Genomic DNA, 19,924 nt, shown 5'->3' with positions numbered 1-19,924 from the left:
TATCTTCCTCTGATGCACCCCTATCCGTCCCACAACTCAAGCCGGAAACCCGAGTCAACCCCGGCACTGCCCCGGAGCCCACGGCCTCCTGCAGTCCTAGGCACCTGCCTTCTAAGCAGCTCTCAAGCCCCCTCCTGCTCCCCATCCCTATCTCCACTATCGGTCTGGGCCTCACAACCCTCTTTCAGACTAAGGAACAGGTTCCAAATTGGTTTCCCTGTTCAAATCTTTTCTTCCCTCCTTTCCGGAAGTAGACGTATTTGATCATAAAAATAACATTAATCGTGAAAAACACTCAAACACTTTATAAATGTAGGAAGCGAAAATCATCCCTAATTCCACCTTCAAGAGAACCTCTGCTGTTTCTAATTTTGCCTCCTTCTTCCCATCCAAAAACCTTTGTACTTGCTTTCAAAATCATCTTCCGAAACATCAGTGCAGAGCTTAAAAAACCCTTCACTGGACAATCTAATGAACAACTGACATGGTTTCTTAAGTCAATGGTGGAGTAAAAAAAGAGGGGGACGCTGCCTCGGGTTAAGGCAGACTTAAGAGACATAAGAAACAAATGTCAAGTGTGAGACTAGATTAAACCCTGACTCAAACAAACCTACCGTAAAGCCAATTTTATTTAGACAACTGGGGAAATGTGATTATGGACCGAGTTATTCGATGCTAAAGAATTTTTGTAATGCTGTTACGTATAATAATGGCACAGTGATTAAGAAAATACCCATATTTTTAAAAGATACACACTGAAGTAGGGGGAGAAATGACACAGTATCTGGGATTTGCTTTAAAATACTTGAGCAAATTAAAAAAGGATAGATGAAGCAAATGTGTGGCAAGATAATGACAACTGTTAGAGCGAGGTGATGAGAATTGGTGTGTTCATTGTATTATTCCGCATGCATCTTTGTGCACTTAAAAAATGTATTATGCAGAAACAATGCATCACGGAAATCCTCAACTTCTAAAAACACATGGCGGGGAACCTCCCAGAGCTCCTCATACCACCACTCTACAGTCAAATTGCTTCACAAGGCATGAGGCAGACCCTCGAGATCTGTGTCCTGACTCACCCTCCACCAATACCTCCCAGAGCCCTCTCCAATCCCATATGCCTGAGGCAAATAAACCACTGTAGACCCCCCACATGCTTTGACCTTGCCATGAGCTACCACCACCATGTAGACAGAACTCTCTCCTCTCCCAGACTCCCTCTCCAATTTCACTCTACCCACCTGGCATACTCCTCCTGCCAACCTCAGGCCGAGCTAAAATGCTTCCTTCTCTGCAGTCTCCCTGAACGCCTCACCCCAACCCCAGGCTGCGCTGCTAACTCTTCCACTTGTGCCACAACATGGGTCACTAAGAACTAGAATTATTTGCTCACGTCTGTCTACTCGTCTAGGCTGTGAGCTCCTTGAAGGCACAGTTCTAGCCCAGAGCAGGCATGCCATGAACGATTACAGAGTCAAGTGAACAGGCAGGCCGCCAAGACATTTTTAGATAATTTGAAGTGGGGGGAGGGGCAAGAGATGGCTGGAGTGCAGTGAAGAAGGGTTATCACCATCACATGACAGCTAGGAAGCCCATACAGAAATAAAAGGGAGCCAGGAAGGCACTCAATGGCTTTTGAGCGGGGGGTGGAATGAGAGAAGCGTGTTAGCTGGAGAGCAGCCTCCTTCCACGTGGAGGGATTCCTGGCTTTTCTCCCCAGCCTTTGGACATTAGTGAGCTTCACTTAGCTGGGATCTGCCTTTGGCAGAGGAGCAGTTCTGGTCTGCGTCCACAACACATGGCAGATGAGTGGAAAAGGCTCTGCCGCGGTGAAAGGAGCCTATGTCCTCCAGGACTGCCTGCGACTAGGTAGATAACCTGTCTCATTGAGGGTAAGTGAGCGGCAAGGCCATCCGGCCACAGGTTAAAAGCCACTTTCTTCAATCATTTTAACTGGTAATAAAGGGCCACTCTGAGCTCCATGTGCCTGACTCTGTATCCATTACTTAACTGTTTCCTGATTTGGGAGGAAAAAAGATAGGTGTTACTTACTGGCTTCCCCCCCACCCCAAAAAACCCCACAAAAAATTTGATTCTGTGGTTACAGTAATTAAGCAGACATAGTCTGAACAATGCATATCAAGTATGTGATACATATTAAGTCCTTGCTATTGTTAGCTGCTTTTGTGGTTGTGATTGCAACTGCAGGCAATAAAGTCAGGAAGACACTGCAAGAGAAAGCCAGCGTGACCTGTCGCGTGACAGCAGGATGAACGAGGGCACGAGAGCTTTGTGAAGGAAGAATGGCTCGGATGCGGCAAAAGGGAGTATAAGGGATTCTGGTTTCCAAGCTGGAAAGAAGCCCTCTCCTGTGGGAGTTGCCTTGAGAAGACGGAGAGCAGCAATCAGAGGCCATGAGGAGACCTGGTGGTCATCATCATGAGCCTGCACCCACGGGGAGATGGAGGAACAGTCACGTGGAACAAAGAAGTCTACAGACACTGAGCCCTGACATTCTCTCTGTCCAAAGGAGGCGGAAAGAATATTATATGGATATTATGAAATTATTTGGATATTAAAGACAAGGGGACAAACCAACCACAAAAAGGTAGGAGTGGGAAGACTAGAGAAATTTTATTACGGACTATTAGTACTTCAGCCCAAGAAAAGATAAAGCCAACGTGCCACATGTTAATACAGAGAGATGAGTATATATATGGGGTTTGACGGTATCCTAGTTGTATATAGTACTTTAGAAATGTTTCACACTAACTTCTGAAGATAAAAATTTCAAGGGTAAGGCAAGGGGCTGGGGAATACAGGAGAGCTTCTTCACTGACTCCTACTATCCACCAGTGACCCCGCACACCCCCACTCAAGGCGGCAACTTGACCCAAGTAAGCTGTAAGGCTGGGAGTAAGAACAGGTCACTTGGGTAGGTGTGAGGCCAGATGCATCCATCACAGGTCTGCTATATCCCACTCAGACACACCAAGATCCTTTTTACAAGAAACAAATAAAATACATAGCTTTTGGTGACAGTGTTCTAGGAGGAAGCCTGAACAAACATGTTCACATTTACGGCTTTGGGAATTCATCCTGGTCTCCAAAATAATTCTGTCAACAATGTTATTCTGGGAGACAAAGAATGTATGGGGGTGGGGAGGGGGAGGGGGAATTCTCATGGGAGTCTACAGGGCAGTCAAGATTTGTAAGGAAAAAAAACTTGAGTTTTAGGGTAAGAAAGGCCAGCTCATTCCCAACACTCACACATCTCGGCTGCAACCACTGCCACTCTAACCTTTGTGCCTCTAAGACGAGAAGGGTCAGAGGGGCCAGAGGATGCACCCAACTTGGCCACCGCTGCCCAAGGCTGCAGTGCAATTCTTTGGAACAGTCACACAGAGAAAAGAGAAAGGAACTCCCAGGAAAGAACAAGCTGGAAGTGAGCCAATGCCCCCTGGTTTTCTGCATGACACAGCAATGGCAGACTGGAGGTCCCTCCTGAGGGTCTCTCCTGCCATCTTGGACACCTGCAGCCCCCCTTTCTCCACAGGATCCCTTCCAGGCAGCTCACCCCCAACCACAACCCAGAGCCCGTACCTCCGCCAGCTCCCGCTCACTAATACTTCTGGTGGCGCTCCCTTTCTTCCTCGTGCATGGCTCTCCCCCGCTGACCCTGCCGTCGCCTTTGGCATAGCTGTGCACAGTGAGAACTCCTGTTTGCCCCTGGGCTTGGCAGGACAGAGGCTCACTGGTTTCTGAGTCGGAAGAGATAGAATCCTGTGACGAACTGGAACCCAGGCTAGATGATGACTTCTTTTTGGAACCTGAGAAGACAAGGCGTCCCCCTATAGAGGCAGGATTCACAGAGAGATCCAAGGCAGCCGCTTCTTGTTCCTCCTCCTCCTCCTCCTCCTCTTCTTCTAGTTTGACGTTTTTAAGCTCTTCAAATTTGACTTCAGTGGAGTCAGAATAATCTGAAACACACACACACATTGGACAGAGCCAATATCCCCCCTGCAAGTCTGAACCTCATAAAAGGCAGTGGCAAAGCACAAAGAACATGGGCGGTGAGGGCCTGGTTTGGAATTTTGGCTCCGTCACCTAGGGTCACTGCGTGATGTGGGCCTAACTGCTTAGCCTCTCAGGGCCTCCAGTTTCGTCCCCTATAATGTGAAGGTACCACCAGGGTTCTGTGTATAAGATGGAGCATAGCCCAGCACACAGCAGACACTCAGTAAGTGGCAGCTGTCATTTCCTCAGAAGTCTCCTGCAGGAAATGAAGGCCTGAGCTCAGGAAGGATCTATCACTCCCGGCTAGAAAACCTGAACAGAAGGCAGCTCAGCCCGAGTCCAAGTCCATCGTGCTGCCTGGCTCGCAGCAGACACATCAAGGTATTGTCAACACAGAGATTCTCCAAGCCTGAGTGGAGACTGATACAAGCCTCTCCCCCAAAACTCCACCCTCAACAGCCATCTGAGTGACTGAGGGCTCTGGAACACCGTGACCACACCACTCCCTTCCCACAGTACAAAGGACTTCTCAAGCTTCCAAGTGAGCAAACCTACGACGGCAGGCAGTCCCTGCATCACCTCATTCTTCTTTCTCTGTCATCTCCTGGTAACACACCTGACTTCTACCTTTCCACTCCTATATTCACATTATAGGAAATCACCACCATTTCCCCAAATAGCTCGTGTCCTTTCCCATCTCCATGCCTTCGCCTGCTACTTACTCCTCTCAGGGATGTGCTTTCTACGTCCCCCACTCACTGTCTGCGTGGAAAATTACTACTGAGAATTGGTTCATCGTCACTTCACCAAAACCTTCAGTGTTTCCGTGACCTCTCACTAGGCAAAGGGAGGGGGGCCATTCCCCTGCGTTCCTCGTCCCCCGTATGTCCCTAATCAAAGTGCTTCTCCCACCGCTTCTCATACTCCAATGACGCTATCTGCTCACAGACCTGTCTCTCTCCTTTTTCATATGTGACCCTGTGACTCAACATGGCATCTGACACAGACCAGAACAGTTAGGGTTATGGGGGAAAAATACAACCAACTGACCTGGGAAGGTAAGACCATCCTCGACTTGCCGCACAGAGCTATGGGTGGGCCTCACGGGAGCAAGGGCAGCCTGGCACTCCGTCATATCATACTGTCCGGAATTCAGCTCCTCCTTGGGGAAGAGCTCGCTCTGACTCACCTCCTGCGGTATTTCAAGACAAACTCGATGCCTCTTTGTCCCTATACGGTGCTTGGCTAGGCTGTAAGGAGGAGGGCAAACTTTTTTTAAGAGCCCACATATACATCCCCTTACACAAACACATTCACATACAACCCCAAAATGACTGGTCAGAGCCTGTCAGCCTGCTTCACACTGGGGTGCCACCTCTTATCTGTGGGACCTGAGACAAGGGACTTTACCTCTGAGCCTGTTCCATCAAACGGGAAACAGGGATATCACCACCCACCTCACAGACTTGATGCGAGGCTGAAGGAAAGGTGTACAGAGTACCTGGAAGAGCACCTGGCATAGAGCAGGTGCCCCATAAATGTCTTTTCTTCCCTGCATGGAGCAGGACGAGTGCTCCTCACAGGAGATTCTCTGGCTCAGACACCAAAGACACCAGCCAACTTCAAGATACCACTCCCTCGCTCTTGTCAGTCTCATTCCCACAATCACCCTCTCGTTTTTAAAAAAGCTCTCATATGATGAGCAAAAGTGACTTTTCTGGCTCAGAGGGAGCTGTGCCCTGGCATGTGTGTGACTCAGCAGAGTACAGGCCCACAACACATGCTATCATTCCTGGGTAAGAGCCACAAGGAGGGCCTGAACCCCTCACTCTCAGGATTCTGGAGCGTTTACCAAGAAGAAAATTCCCTCAGCTGCGGCTCAAACACCCCACTTAGAAACAGCCTCTCAGCAGGTTATGGGGGGCTGCCCAGACATCCCTCCCTCCAACAGCTGGGCCCGAGGGTTGCTGGGTACCTTCTCTTCAGGTCGCCCTCTTCTCCATCCTCAGCCCTTTCCATGTCCTCCTCTGGGCACTCCTCGTTCGTGGCTCTTGGGGGCAGTTCATTCTCCTTAAGAAACTCGGCGGCTTCTGGCGTGGGCAGAGTATGGTCGATAACTGTGCTGTCCTTCCCAGCTTTCCAAAGTTTGTACCTTTCTGGCTGGAACTTCCTCACAAACACATCCATGGAGATCTTCACCATGTCCTTTCTACAGGAACACTGTCACAAGGAACCGGAAGAGCTCCAGCTGAGCACATTTTAACTGTTTCCACCTGAACCCGTATCCCCTCTCCTCCCTTCAGGTGGAAAAATGCACTAGACAGTTTAAAGCCAAACTGTTTGGGTTCACAGGCTGAAGGCATACTGTCTTTGCAGAGACTTCAAACATGGCGGAAAGCAGGGAAGAAAGGGCGGAAAGGGCATGGTTCTGGGTGCACCTCCCACTCCCCGGGGCACTAACAAGGACACGTGGGGAACCGTTAGAGAAGCAGCTCTGGCCTTAGACCCGGGTGGTCGTTACCCACCTTCGCTTTGATACCTTTCCAAGCCAGGACCAAACAAGGGAATCTACTCCTGGTCAAAGGTCCAGCCCTGCTGTTTCCCGCAAGTAAAATTAAACCCCTAAGAATTTCTCAACAGAGAAATCCCAGAGTGGCTAACAGCAAGAAATATAATGTGTGGGGGTGTGGTTTCAATGCCCAACGGACTTAAGCCTGGAAACCTCACTTTACACATCCCAAATCTGAACAAGTTTTTAACAGAACACAAGGTGTTGGGCACTTTTGCACATTCCCAGCCACGTTGTTTCTGAATTTCAGAAGTTCAAGGAAAAGTTCTAATCACCAGCCAGTGTACCTAACAGGAACCAGACGCTTTCAGTCGTGGTGCGATAGTGAAGCAGCCAAGCAGACTCACCAGCACCGCCTGTTTCCCATACTCAATCCACCGCCGGGTAGCAAAGTTGGTCGACTCCGCACAGTTGAAGCCGTGGTTAAAGCCGGCATGGTAACCGTACGGGAAAGTGATCATAAATTCTCCAGCTTCCTGAGTCACCTGAACAAGAGCAGACGTGAAGCAGCTGCCCCGACGGCAGGACTGGAACTCGGAGCTCCAGCTCTGCTTCAACTTAACCCAACGACCAAGGATAAGTCATATGACCACTGGGGTCCTGGTGCCTTGTGTAAAATGCAAAGCCCTAACATCTCAGATGCCATGACTATAGGAACCATTCCTCCAAATGAACACTGGTCACAGGGATTTCACTCTCCTCTGGGAAGGTATAGTAGCCCCACCTCTAATCCCCTGAGATCAAAGTGCTGTTATACAGGTTAGCTTTGGCCCACACCTGGCACTGAGTGATGAACTAGAATAAAGATCCTCTGTGAAACACAGACAAGAAAGGGTGGTTTCCGTGTGAGCCTAAGAACTCTTGTATGTAAATTAGCTCACCTTGTCAAAAGGAATTCCGTATTTCTTCAGCATTAAAGGGGAAATCAAAGTCATCTTATGGCGAAGAAAAGCCTCACAGCTTTGAGCACTTCCTGGGAAAAAGCCTGTTTAATTGAAAATGGGCACAGGTTAACACACTGCTCCACACTAGCTCTGTAACCCTACCATCAATTTTCACTTTACTTCTGGGCGTCTAGTCTGGACAATAAGGAGGATGAATCACTAGTGTGATCTCCATGGATCCTTCTAGCTTCAGGCCAATTCTAAGATTCTCCAATGAGCCTCTGAGCTCCCTTCCTTGAAGGCCATTACATGGGTAATCAAATTCTGCTTGGGGAATTGGGATGACTCAAGCGGCCTCTGTTCTTATAAAGAGTTTTGAAGCTATTTAGGACCTTTTTCCATTCACCAGTATCACAAGTCTTTTGTTAATAACACATCTACTACAGAATAGACTACACAAGCTCTCTCGAAATGGGCTGTCCAGAGGTATAAATCTATCAAGATCCACTTAAAGAATCAAATCATAAAATAATTCAATTGACTTTGACATTTGGGTTTCTGGGAGAAGAATCAGGCCCAATATGACTGGTATATTATCACTGGTCAACTACACCCATGCTTGATAAAAATGAGGCAAAAACAGTCTGAGAAGGATTTACTAAGTCCCTTTCCAGGACAAAGTGGAAAAAGGCTCTGATTTCAGTTGCTCCGCTAAGAGCAACAATCTGGCAGTCTGGCTCACACACCCCCCGCCCCCCCCAGCAACATGCAGGCCTGATAAGGGCCAGGTGAGAATCTGACCACAGAGAATGGACACTTCAGAGCAGCGAGCACAGCTCCTAAGAGGGTCTGACTCAGCTATGGAGGAGACAGTACCTTTGGCGAGGCGCTCCAACCGCTTTCCGTGCTCAGGGGGGACGGAGTACCTGCAACCACATAGAAGTATTGGATGATGAACAGAGGACAGTACTGGAGCTAGCGGGCTCATTCCCACTCTCAACACAGCTCCAAGTATCCGAGTTTTCAATTTCCCAACTCCAAAACCTAGACAGGACTCTGGAGAAATGAAATACTAGACTGTTTGGGCAGAAGAGTGGGGAGGCCACACAGAACGTGTGAGTGAATTTCTTTACATTCATTCATTAACAAAACATGTATTGAATATTTACCATGAGCCAGGATTTAAGGTATCACTCAGTGTTGCTCTCCTTTACAATGTTGTTAATGAAATGAAATGAAATGAAATGAAATGAAATGAAATGAAATGAAATGAAATGAAATGAAATGAAATGAAATGAAATAAAAATGGAAGGATGGCACTAAAGTGCTCCTGGCAGAGCCTGAAAGGCCTAACTGGGACAGGATAAAAGATGAATGAAAAACAAGGTAAAAATGGATTAGCGACTTAGACGCCTAGCCCCGTACCTGCTGCTGAACCTATTTTCCCTTCATCTCCGTAAGTTACTAATTACATAACTGGCTACCCAATAATGACTCCTCCACCTAGCAGGTTAGCTACACACCACAGAAAATGCTCTTCAAAAAGAGAAAGACCAAAAAACCATATGCTAAACTTTATATTCTGAAATTCACAGTTAAGTCTATTTTAACCTTTATAATCGAGTCTAAAGACAACCAAAAACTTCCCATCCCAAACAAAACAGACGAGGAGCTGAGGAAAATGTTTGTCACCTAAAGGACTTAAGGATCCATTAGGCACCCTGCACAGAAGTTGGAGTTCTACTTCAGATGACCTAAACAGTGTATGTAATAACTAGAAAACCTGCTCTTGACATGAGAACGGAAATACAATTTCAGGGAACTTTGCAGTAAACATGGTGAAGACACAAAAGCTACATTTACAGATTCTAGCACTCTAGTCATCTAAGGAAGAAAATGGGACAGTAGTTAGTGGGTAATCACAGGCTGAAAAAAATCTCCCCTCTCCCCCCACCCAGATTAGAAACTGGAAAGTATCTGAAAGGGAAACCCCTGGGAAAAGGATGTGGCTGAAGATGCTGGAAAAGGAAATGAAGACGGATAGTTTTCATGACTCCCCATAACACAACCCATGCTGTTCCCTCTTGTACACAACACCCAAACCACTATGAACTTCCTCTAGTTCTCTGAAGACATCATGCTCTCTGTCAGCTTAGGATCTCTGCATGTATTGTTCCAACCACCTAGACGCACTTCCTTCACTCTCCCCTCTCCTGAACCCTCCATCATCATCCCACCCCGTTACATCTTCCTCATTTATTAGGTCTCAGCTTAACTGTCACCTCTTCCAGGAAGCCCTCTCTGATCCCCACCTCACCCCCTTATGCACCATTCCCATGTGGACCTACAGCACCGTTTCCCATCAGAGCTGTTCTCACACCATGTTATTGTTTTTTCACACTTTCTATCCCGTCTGTGTGAGGGTAGATACCTCATCTGTCTTATTCACTGCTGTTGAATGTAGCACCTTCACTAATCACTAAATGCTGAGACTGAGCACAGGGAGGGAAGAGAGAACAAATCTTTGTCTCCCCAGCTAAAATGAGAACATCCTGGATAGCATATCCTGAGTAGCCTTGCATCCTCTCTTGTGTTAAGCATACACTGCTGCTCACCACATAATTTTTCCATGAGGAAAAGAAAGCTTTCTATCATCTGAAGGAGTGACTCCAGTCTTGGAAATCTGTCTCTAAGAAAGGCCTCAGGCCTATACAGAAAAAGAAATTTAGAAAGCCGTGCGATAGCCTACAAGAGCCTCTGTGGCTCTCAGTCGCTCAGCCAACATATGCTTTCCTACAATGGTATTAATTGTATTAATTGCCCTTTCAAGCCTTGCTACTCAAAAGGCGGCCTGAGCACCAGAGCTCCAACAGCATCTCATCACTTGGAAGTCTGTTTAAAATGTAAAATGCCAGTCCCATCCCAAGCCTACTGAACCAAAGTCTGAATGTGAACACGATCCGGAGGCATTTCCTAGGCACATGAAAGCTGAGAAGCCCTGCTCCTGAGGGGCCCCAATGCCAACTGCAGGCTGACTTTACCAGGACTTTGGTTCTCCGAAGTGCAGGTAATTAATGCTGTATAGGTCCATGTCTTCAGTATGCCAGGCAAAGGACGTCTTCCACATGCCAAAGTACAGGTACGGGGTATTCACACCCTCAATGGTGATCCCACTCTCCTTTTCCACCAAGTCCAGGATTGTTTTCAGCCGACCGATATTCCACTCATCAACGTGCTGTAAAGGGAATGACAGTGCAGGGCAAGTTATATGGAATATAAACTGGAGGCTCTGAACCTACAAATCATAGCGTAGGTCACAGATGAGCTGTCACCTCTAACAAAAATATGGAATAATGTCAAAACAGCATGGAAGTGAAGACCACTGACTCACTCACAGCCACCACTGGAACTGACGCCATTATACCTCTGAAGGGAAAATGCCATTCAGCGAACAACACTAGTATGTGAAAAGTGAATAAGGAGGTGACAGCAATGTGTTCTAAACCCTAAGAGGAAGAGTTTGAACTGAAGCTAAAGAAACTTAGGTCAAAATAGGACAAAACTCTTAAACCATAAAAAAATACAAAACACAGAAATTAACTACACCAATTTGTGACTTTTCTAGCCCAAATTTCCACTGGGCAAGGTCTTCAGTAAAAAGTCGACAATGTCACCCAAATCCTTCACCTGAGTTGTAACGGTTAGCTAGGAGCCCACTTCCTACAGGATGTTCTGGCTGGTTATGCCTTGCTTTTGTAGCTCCTCGTTCCAGATCCTGACAGTACCTTCCTGCCATTTATGTCTCTAAGCTTCACTTACTACTACCCAAAAAACTGTCATCAACAAACTTAGAATACACTTTTTAAACTACTTCCTTCCAATAATTTACAAAAACATTGAAATTATTCAGAGATAATCCCTGAAACACCCTACAGGTTTTTTACTCATCCAAAACCGGTCCCAAACATTCCTTCCTTACACTGTCTCTCAGGCTGTTCTGTATGCCAAAAAGCACGAAATCCCAAGCCAGTGCAATTTGTTAAAACAACTTTTGCTATGGAATCTGGTTTCAGGGTTCTGAAAATCTAAATAAGTTTCTCTTCTTAAATATATGCCCCTTTCATCAGATTAGTCAGTGATCTTTTTTTCTGCAGAAACCACACTGCCTCCCCCAACAATTCATTTACTGAGATCCCACCCTTTTAAGAACTCATCAGCTACCACCCACGGACTATTCCAACAGCCCTTGCAAAGAATACATCATCATCCAATTCACATGTAAAGTGGGAGAAGTAAAATTCAGTCACATGCAAAAATACCCACAATTAAGTGATCACAGCACCTCAGCTGGTGGTAGATCATTCCTTTGTTCATCTACCCATTCAGCAAATAGCTTTTAGGGGCCTACTATGTGCTGGGCAGATAAAAATGGCATGACATTACAAAATTACAAAAATGCTGCACCCTTGTGAGTCTCACCTTTTCATAGAGAGTGCCGTTCACATCTGCACCATAGATTGGGGGATTGAATGTGAGATTTTTCCAGTATTTCCGTTCAAGCTCTTCAAATTCACTATAACGTGGGGTACAGTACCTTTCAAAAGTAAAAGAAGTGTTAACCACTTACGAGGGACTAAAGTCATTAGGCATTATGAACACAAGACACATTTCCATTCCAGGAACAGCAAGACATTTCTAATGAATATAACATAACCTTGGCTTTTAAGGCTCCAATACAAAGGAACTCCCTCTATATCCCTTCTGTGAGCTCTGGGCTCACAGAAGGTAGCATACATGAAGACATAAGCCCATCCTCCTTAAGAAATACATTGTCTTCAACTCTTTAAAGAGATTCTACTAAAACCACACCTTGCTAGAGTCAGGAATGGCCTGGCCACCCAGAAAGAAACTAGGCTTACAAACTTGTGAGACTCAAGAACCGCAAATCACTGTGCAGCCAACCCTTGAACACGGGTTTGAACTGTGCAGGTCCACTTATGCATGGATTTCTTTTCCAATAAAGACTGTAAATGTATTTTCTCTTCATTATGATTTTCTTAGTAACATTTTTTTTCTCTAAATTACTTTATTGTAAGAATACAGAACATAGTACACATAACATACAAAATATGTGTTAATCGACTGTTTGTCATCTGTAAGGCTTAACAGGCTATTAGTAGTTAAATTTGGGGGGAGTCAAAAGTCATATGCACATTTTCAACTTTATGAGGTGGGGGGGGGTCAGTGCCCCCTACTCCTGCATTGTTCAAGGGTCAACTGTATACCCACAGACAACCAAAACCCACCAGCCCATGAAGAGCTAAGTCCTGACCAAGTATTCACTTCCCTGCACTCGTGTAAAGGAAGTGGCTCCAAGAAGGCTCATTTGTATTGTCACTGCTACATTCCCAACACCCAATGCAGTGGCTAACATTCAACAAATAATCGTGCCTAAAAACAAAATATTTTAATAAAATTATAAAAACAGATTTTTGCACACCAAATGTTCTATTTAGGGAAATATACATATGCACATATATACGTTTATACCACATTTTGCCGTGCACAATGTGCTCCCGTGTGTAATGCGCACCCGTGTTTCTGGACCACACTATCAGGGTTAAAAATATTTCGTTTTAATTTTTTAATTCAAATTTTTATTTGTTTATATTTAGGTACTTGTTTTTTGTATTATAAAGGAATTTCAGCATTTATTGATTTATTTACTTACTATTACACTTTTAACTCATAATCATAAATAAAAGAATTAAAAACATTTATACAGATATGGAATTAGTACTACCCATGTACAATGCGCATCCTTATTTTTCCCTCACAAATTTCAGCAAAAAAGTGCGCATTATACACAGCAAAATATGGTGTGTGTGTGTGCAAAAAGCCATAAAAAATATCTATACTCTTTAGCTTAATAACCACACACTGATAATTTACTCCAAAAAAATCTTTTAAAAAACTAAAAACCTCTTATGCATGTAAGATCTCTGACTCTCTCATGTATGCTGAGTTCCCATATATATGTATGTAATAAATTTGGTTACATTCTGTTGCTAATCTGTCTCATGTCTATTTGATTATTGGACCAGCCAAAAGGGTAGAGAAAAGTTTCTTCCTCCCCCCACCACACACACACCCTACCCAACAACAACAAAAAAATGTTTTTTAAATTAAAACCACTTAAAAATCATTAACAGCAATGTTGAAAGAGTAATGTATAAACCTAATAAGTATTTGAAAATGCACACGATAACTAAAATGGCAAAAAAAAAATACCATGAATGGACAGAGCGGAAGCAAAGACCAAAGTGAAATGTGTGGGGATAATGGGAGGAGTAAAAAAAACGAATCTTCCTTTAAATACTGCCTTGCATTTTAATGTCAATGTAATGAATAATAAAGTTTAGCATTCTAAAGTTCCTCTTGAAATATAAATAACTCTTCTACCTCCAACCGATCTGCTTTATAAATTTAGATTTTACCTACTCGGTTTTCTTAAAGCTGGTTGACCATGCAAATAGCAATCAAAGATAAGAATTTGTTGTATTTCAGATGAAAAGAAAAGACACAGAACTGGTTAGTTTAAAAAGAGGTGCTGTGAAAGAAGAAAAGGCCTCCCATAGGTTCACAAGAAGACAGGCCCGGCACAGGAGGCTAAGGCCTCTGGTGGAGACCGTGTGAAATACAAGGCAGGTGTGCTTGGCCCCATGCACAGCTAGAAATCACACATAAAGGATGACAGCCTCTCAGATGCAGAGCGTATCACACTTAACATGCTATTACATAAATTATCTCATTAGATAGCAGGTTGGCCAGCAATATAGATGTTGTAAGAGTTAAGCTGTCAATAAAACTGGAAGACCATATTTAAAACTGTGATAAGCCAAAGGAAAACGCAGAAATAGAAAAAGAGATCTGATGTGATAAGGCGCATAAAGTCACGCTCCAAAAGTGTGAAGACTGGCAATCTACAGATCTCGCCCTGGGCTCTCACACAGTGAAGGCACAACATGTCTGACTGACTGAAATCAAGATGTGTGTACATCAGAAAGGCCCAGGAAAACAAAGCAAGGAAAAGGGAAGAATTCCTGGTAGAAACTCAAAAATAAGGAAGAGTGCGGGAAGGGAGAAGATCCAAGGAAGAGTATTACGAAGGGGCACTGAGAGCTGATGAATGAAAGACAAAATTACTCACTATACACCTGAGGACAAATGAGCTAAATGTAAAAAAAACAAAAACAGCAGAGAAAAACAACTGAAAACAGCAGGCCTACACAAAGAACGACATTTCTAACAGAGACCAGAATGGACAGATGATGAAGAATGGAGTGAGAGAAAACAGCAATCAGCTTGGTAGTTTCTTCACATTGTGATAATATCAAAATGGAGCAGAGATAGCAGCTTGATGGGTAGTGAACATTCTGAGCATGATTAAAGACAGAAGGACCCAGAAGGAAGAGATTAAACTACTAACACCACTTTTGGATAAGTAGGTGGTATCAATACATCTGACAAATGCTCCTTCTGAACCAACTCCAACTTTCTCCTTTGCAAATCTGCAATTTACCCGAGTCAGAAAATGATTCTGCAAATATATGGTGATGGAAGAACTGACTCTGGGTGGTGAACACACAATGGGATTTATAGATGATGTAACACAGAATTGTACACCTGAAATCTATGTAACTTCACTAACAATTGTCACCCCAATAAACTTTAATTTAAAAAAGAAAGAATGATTCTGATGGCAAAACAACAGAATTACTTTATGTAAGAATATGGACACGTTTACACTGTGACACAGAACTGAGAAGAGGAAATGCTTCCATAAAAAGGTCAGAAGCAGAAGTTAGAGCTGAGGAAACTGGTCTTCAGTAGGACGGTAGCAGCCTTGAAGACAGCTACTAAGAGGATGAGATGTTAGGTACTAGATACTATGACAGGTAAAGGAAGAAACGTGTTTTCACTCACTTATCACTATTGGCTATCTTGCGGAACTCTCGAACAGTCATGGCTTTCTTCTGTATGTTGTACTGAGTAAAGAGGCCAGACTGCCCAGTCACCAGCTGCTGGATGGGGGCAGGAATCACCAAATCATCAATGTCATCATAGGATGCTCGAGGTCTCCACTCCTTTGGAGGAACAACCTGTGGTGAACACAAGAAACAAAGAGACAGATCAGAAACCTGGGAAGCTAGTCAGCGTCCAGGAAGTGTGTAGGCAGCTATGCAACCTAACAGTCAGTTTTACTAGAAAGTTACTTTGATTTAACCATGCTCAACCAAACACAGCAAGTCACACTGTCATGCTAACCCTGATCCAGTTGTGCTACCAACTAGCTGCCTAATTGCCATGCCCTAAGGTAAGCAATACTTATGCTCAGCCTCAGTATCGTATCTGGGAACCGAGAGGAGGTTGAAGAGTTGACTCTCTAAATCTAACAGAAAGTCCACATGGGAAGCCAAATTACTATCAGAGTCCTGGCTGAGAGTGAAATAAGAACAAGAGAAGTTGAATGGCACAAGCACTCAATGACAGATAAAAAACACTCAAGCACTATCTCCACAGCAGCTGGGGCTGAGACACTGGCTCTTTCCTTCCCTTTTAAAGATTCCAAGCTCTCCTCTTACCGAAAGAGATGCTTCTGATGTTAATGAAAGGAATTAACGTGCAAATAGGACAGCACACACTCAATTCAATCACCCTGCCTGGCTTGCAGTAAAACTCAGTTCTTCCACATTTGCGTAGGAAGTCTTACAATAGCCATGCAGAACAAGCCACCCCTCACCTTGGCCAGCCCAGCCCGATGAGCTCCTTGGGATTCAATGTAGGCAATGTATCGACTGAAGTTCCGGAACTCCTCCATAGTTGGATAAAAAGTCATTATCCGAGCACTGGGATTCAGGGTTTCAGATTCAGAAGCCATTTTCCCTCCTTTCTGAAGTCACTTTGGTCAAACAGGAATCTGAAGAAATACATTAAGAGCACAAAATTATATAAAACGTAATTAAAGTTAAATGCTGGGAATATAAGTGCTGAAAACAGTAAAAGATGGGGTGGCCGGTTAGCTCAGTTGGTTAGAGAGCGGTGCTCTTAACAAGGTTGCCGGTTCAATCCCCACATGGGCCACTGTGAGCTGCGCCCTCCACAATTAGACTGAAACAACCATTTGACTTGGAGCTGATGGGTCCTGGAAAAGCAAACTAAATAAAAGTTAAAAAAAAAACACCAAAAAGATGATGTGGGAATTCTCAAGAAGCATTAAGACCTCAAACCTGGAATCTGCCTCTAGATAAAATTATTTAAATGAGCTGGAAATACAGAGAGAAAAGGCTCCTACAAGAACCTGATGTATCAAAATTACATGTATGCAAATCTCATTTAAATGGAGATACTGTTTCAAGCTAAAAAAAAAAAAAAAAAGTTAACTAATTATTTGGTTGTTGGTCCTTATCTAACAATACAGCTGCCCTGGCCGTATTTTACCTTTTCAAACTGCTCCCTTATTCACACCTTGCTAACTGCTTCTAAGAGTATTAAACATAATATACTACAACCAGATTTTAAAAGCAACCTACGGGCTTCCTTCTCCAGCACAGCTTTAAAACGGGATTCTAGATTCCTAAGGAAATTTATTTAGCTACAAGATTACAAAATTTAAGGGTTAATAAGTACTCTGATATTAGTAGCATGAGCTATGATTTTTTAAAACCCTAAAGTGAAATTATTTTCACATCTAAACCAAAATGCAGTTTCAGCAGTTAATAAAGTCAAGCTAAAGACTACTTCAATTGCACTATACTCAGAACTCAAAGGACAAAATTTAAGCAATACAGAGCAAACTTCAACACTGACTGGAGAAGGGGAAATACTTTGTTTTTAGATGAGGCCTCCAGCTAAGTGGGTACATTCCCATTACCAAGCACCACAATAGACTACTTTAAATGATTAAGAACCAAGCATACTGGCTAAAAGGAGTCAGTTTAGAAGCAATAATCTCTCTTCCTCTAGGAAACTCTAGAACTCCCCCAATCTGGGCCCCAAAGCCATAGTTCAGCTCCAAGAGTACCCTTGAAAGCTGGAGAGTTCAGAAGGGAGGAAACAGCCTCCAACCTACCAGCTATCCAGTGACAGATTGGGAAGATAGCAAGGAGCAGACCTAAGGTAAGAGAGAACAGGACCCCACCACCACCCGCATTTCACAGGCTTCCATTTCACCAAAAATGTGTTCCTGCCCAAGCACTTTTCATGCACCTGGCCAAACCTTTGCATGGCAGGTATATTGTAATCCCTGTTTTACATATCAGAACATTTGCCCACAATCCTGTATGTGGCCTAGATCATAACCGCCCCTTAGACTAAGCCCTTTGCAAGGGGAGATTCAAGTGTGGAGGAACCTTAAGTTTACTTAATTTTGAAGACCTTCTTTTTAAAAAAGAATGCAAAATATCTTACTTTTGCAAATTTTACCAAAGGATTCAGTCATGTGAAAACAGTGTTAGTGCCCGTGCCCAGTATTAGGCCCGATCGCCTCTGGCCTTATGCATCTTTGGATGCATAGAACAATGCAAGGCACAACGCAGACACTCATTAACTGTTGAATTACTGATTCCCTCACCCTCACCTCAGTTGCTCATTCCCTTTCTTCAACCCTAGAATTCCCTTCCCCCAATCTAGTCTCTGGGGAAAGCTCCTGTTCCCTGCCACCTTCCTTCTCCCATCCAGCAACAAAGCCTAGTGGTTTAAGAGCACCGGCTCCGGAGTCAAAACAACTCTGAATACAGACCTGCCATTTATTAGCTGTGTAGCCTTGGCTGTATGAGTTTCCAGAGCCTCAGTTTCTCCACCTGTAAGATGGGGATCCCAATCTCCTTGCCGGCAGGATTGCTATGATTAACTCAGATGATGCAAGCGAAACGCTAAGCACTAGGCCTGGTACTTAACCACTCAATAAAGGTAGCTATTGTTAACCACTTCAAACTCTCTTCCCCTCCCCTCGCAAGCCGCTCCCGCGGTATCGCTCCCAAGGTAGCTCCCCCAGCTCCCAAAGTCCCCGAACCTCACCGCATAGAGGTACGACCCCTCCCGGCCCCGCCGCCTAGGCTAGTGGGGCCCGGCCGCAGGAAGAAAATAAGGCCCAGTAGACCTGCCCCCCTTCCCGACGTCCATTGGCCATAAGTAATTGGAAAGGACCAATCTCAGGACCCATTTTAGAAGCTCCTGCTTCCATTGGCTGATAGCCGTGCCCATCACTCACTGGTGGCACCCCCCCCTCACACACACACCCCTCCCCCACCGAAGCTCCCGGTCGAGGCCACAGCAACAACAAACTTAAAGGATTCCAAAACCCTATGGTTCTCACCTAAAGCCCACCGTCCTGGCAGGGCTGAGCCCAGCTTCTGCTGTTGCCACTAGCCGATCTCACTGCTTTTTCCATCTGGCGAAGAACGAAGCTCCACCTCCTCTAAAGTCGGCCTCTGCGCAGCCGCACAGTGCCCCACAGAGTCAACCAATCCGAGGGCCGCTATAAACCTTTAAACAACCAATGAGCACGCGCTGCAGCCGCCCACAGTCTGGGCATATAAGTCGGCTCAGCCTATGAGCGCCGGCTCGGGCTGTTGCCAGGAGGAAATGCTGTACCATTGGGGACCGCGGCCACTGAGCAGCTCGGCTGAATCGTGGAACTGGCCAATCATAGGCGGGCTTCTGGCCACCCATAGCTAATCAGGATAAAAAGAGGCGAGTGCCTAGAAATGAGATGGTCCGGAAGGGTAAGGGCGGTGAGGTTCTTGTAGGATGATTCTAATGAAAGGGTGGCAGAACCTTTGGGGGGTGAGTAGGACATTTGCCTAAGATAGAAGTGCGCTGGGGACACTTAGGGGCAGCTTCCGAGGTCACGGAGTTCCTGATAAGGTGACCAACTTGTCTCGGTTTACCTGGGACTGTCTCGGTTTTTAAAACTGAAAGTCCCGTGCCCTGGGAAACCCCTTACTCGCCGGCAAACCGGACATTCCTTGAATGGGGGCAGTTCTTGAATGGGAAGGAGCTCTGCGGGTCATTAGGACAGGTCCTAAGGGGAGATGTCCTTAGAGCCATTAAAAAGCTGTTCCTCAGTGAGCGAGGATTTGGGGGTCATTAGGAGCAGCTCTTGGGGAAGAGATCCTGGGAGTCATTAGACGCACTTCGGGGGCTGGGGGAGGGGGGCTCCTAGAAGTCATTAGCGGTTCCTAGAAGTCATTAGCGGGTCATTAGTGAGTCGCCATAATTAAGAAGCTCCCAGGTTGTCAAGGGTGATGGGGAAAGAGAAGTACAGGATACTCTGATAGGTCAAATAGAAAAACAGGATAATCACAACCAGAGCATAAAAAATGTACAAAATTACCCATAGATGAGTAATGCTGTAGTGCACTAGAAAGAAATATGGAGTCAGATTTGT

General features: G+C 45.0%; 1 protein-coding gene across 5 annotated transcripts in view; it reads right to left on the bottom strand.

Moving 5' to 3' along the window:
• The window catches only part of KDM4A (lysine demethylase 4A), a 40,323-nt gene extending 21,343 nt beyond the window's left edge, over nt 1-18,980 (bottom strand). The window contains exons 1-11 of one of the 5 annotated variants that reach the window (XM_019751089.3): nt 18,851-18,980; nt 16,277-16,453; nt 15,460-15,635; nt 11,953-12,067; nt 10,515-10,708; nt 8,350-8,399; nt 7,471-7,574; nt 6,937-7,074; nt 5,996-6,240; nt 5,071-5,270; nt 3,607-3,983 (exon numbers count right to left, since the gene is read on the bottom strand). In XM_019751089.3, the coding sequence (XP_019606648.3) occupies nt 3,607-3,983; nt 5,071-5,270; nt 5,996-6,240; nt 6,937-7,074; nt 7,471-7,574; nt 8,350-8,399; nt 10,515-10,708; nt 11,953-12,067; nt 15,460-15,635; nt 16,277-16,414 (1,737 nt within the window). In that variant the 5' untranslated portion in view covers nt 16,415-16,453; nt 18,851-18,980. Of the gene's footprint in view, nt 1-3,606; nt 3,984-5,070; nt 5,271-5,995; nt 6,241-6,936; nt 7,075-7,470; nt 7,575-8,349; nt 8,400-10,514; nt 10,709-11,952; nt 12,068-15,459; nt 15,636-16,276; nt 16,454-18,274; nt 18,492-18,552; nt 18,631-18,850 lie in introns of those variants that run through there. The other 4 variants (XM_019751092.3, XM_019751090.3, XM_074334583.2 and 1 more) reach the window with 4 other exon arrangements.
• Between the last annotated feature and the right edge of the window lie 944 nt (nt 18,981-19,924).

Source organism: Rhinolophus sinicus, chromosome 14, assembly GCF_057876585.1.
Source record: "Rhinolophus sinicus isolate RSI-liver-muscle chromosome 14, RSI-T2T, whole genome shotgun sequence".
NCBI classification, from domain to species: domain Eukaryota; kingdom Metazoa; phylum Chordata; class Mammalia; order Chiroptera; family Rhinolophidae; genus Rhinolophus; species Rhinolophus sinicus.
Note: the sequence above shows the minus strand (reverse complement) of the source record. Positions and strands in the feature narration are given on the sequence as shown.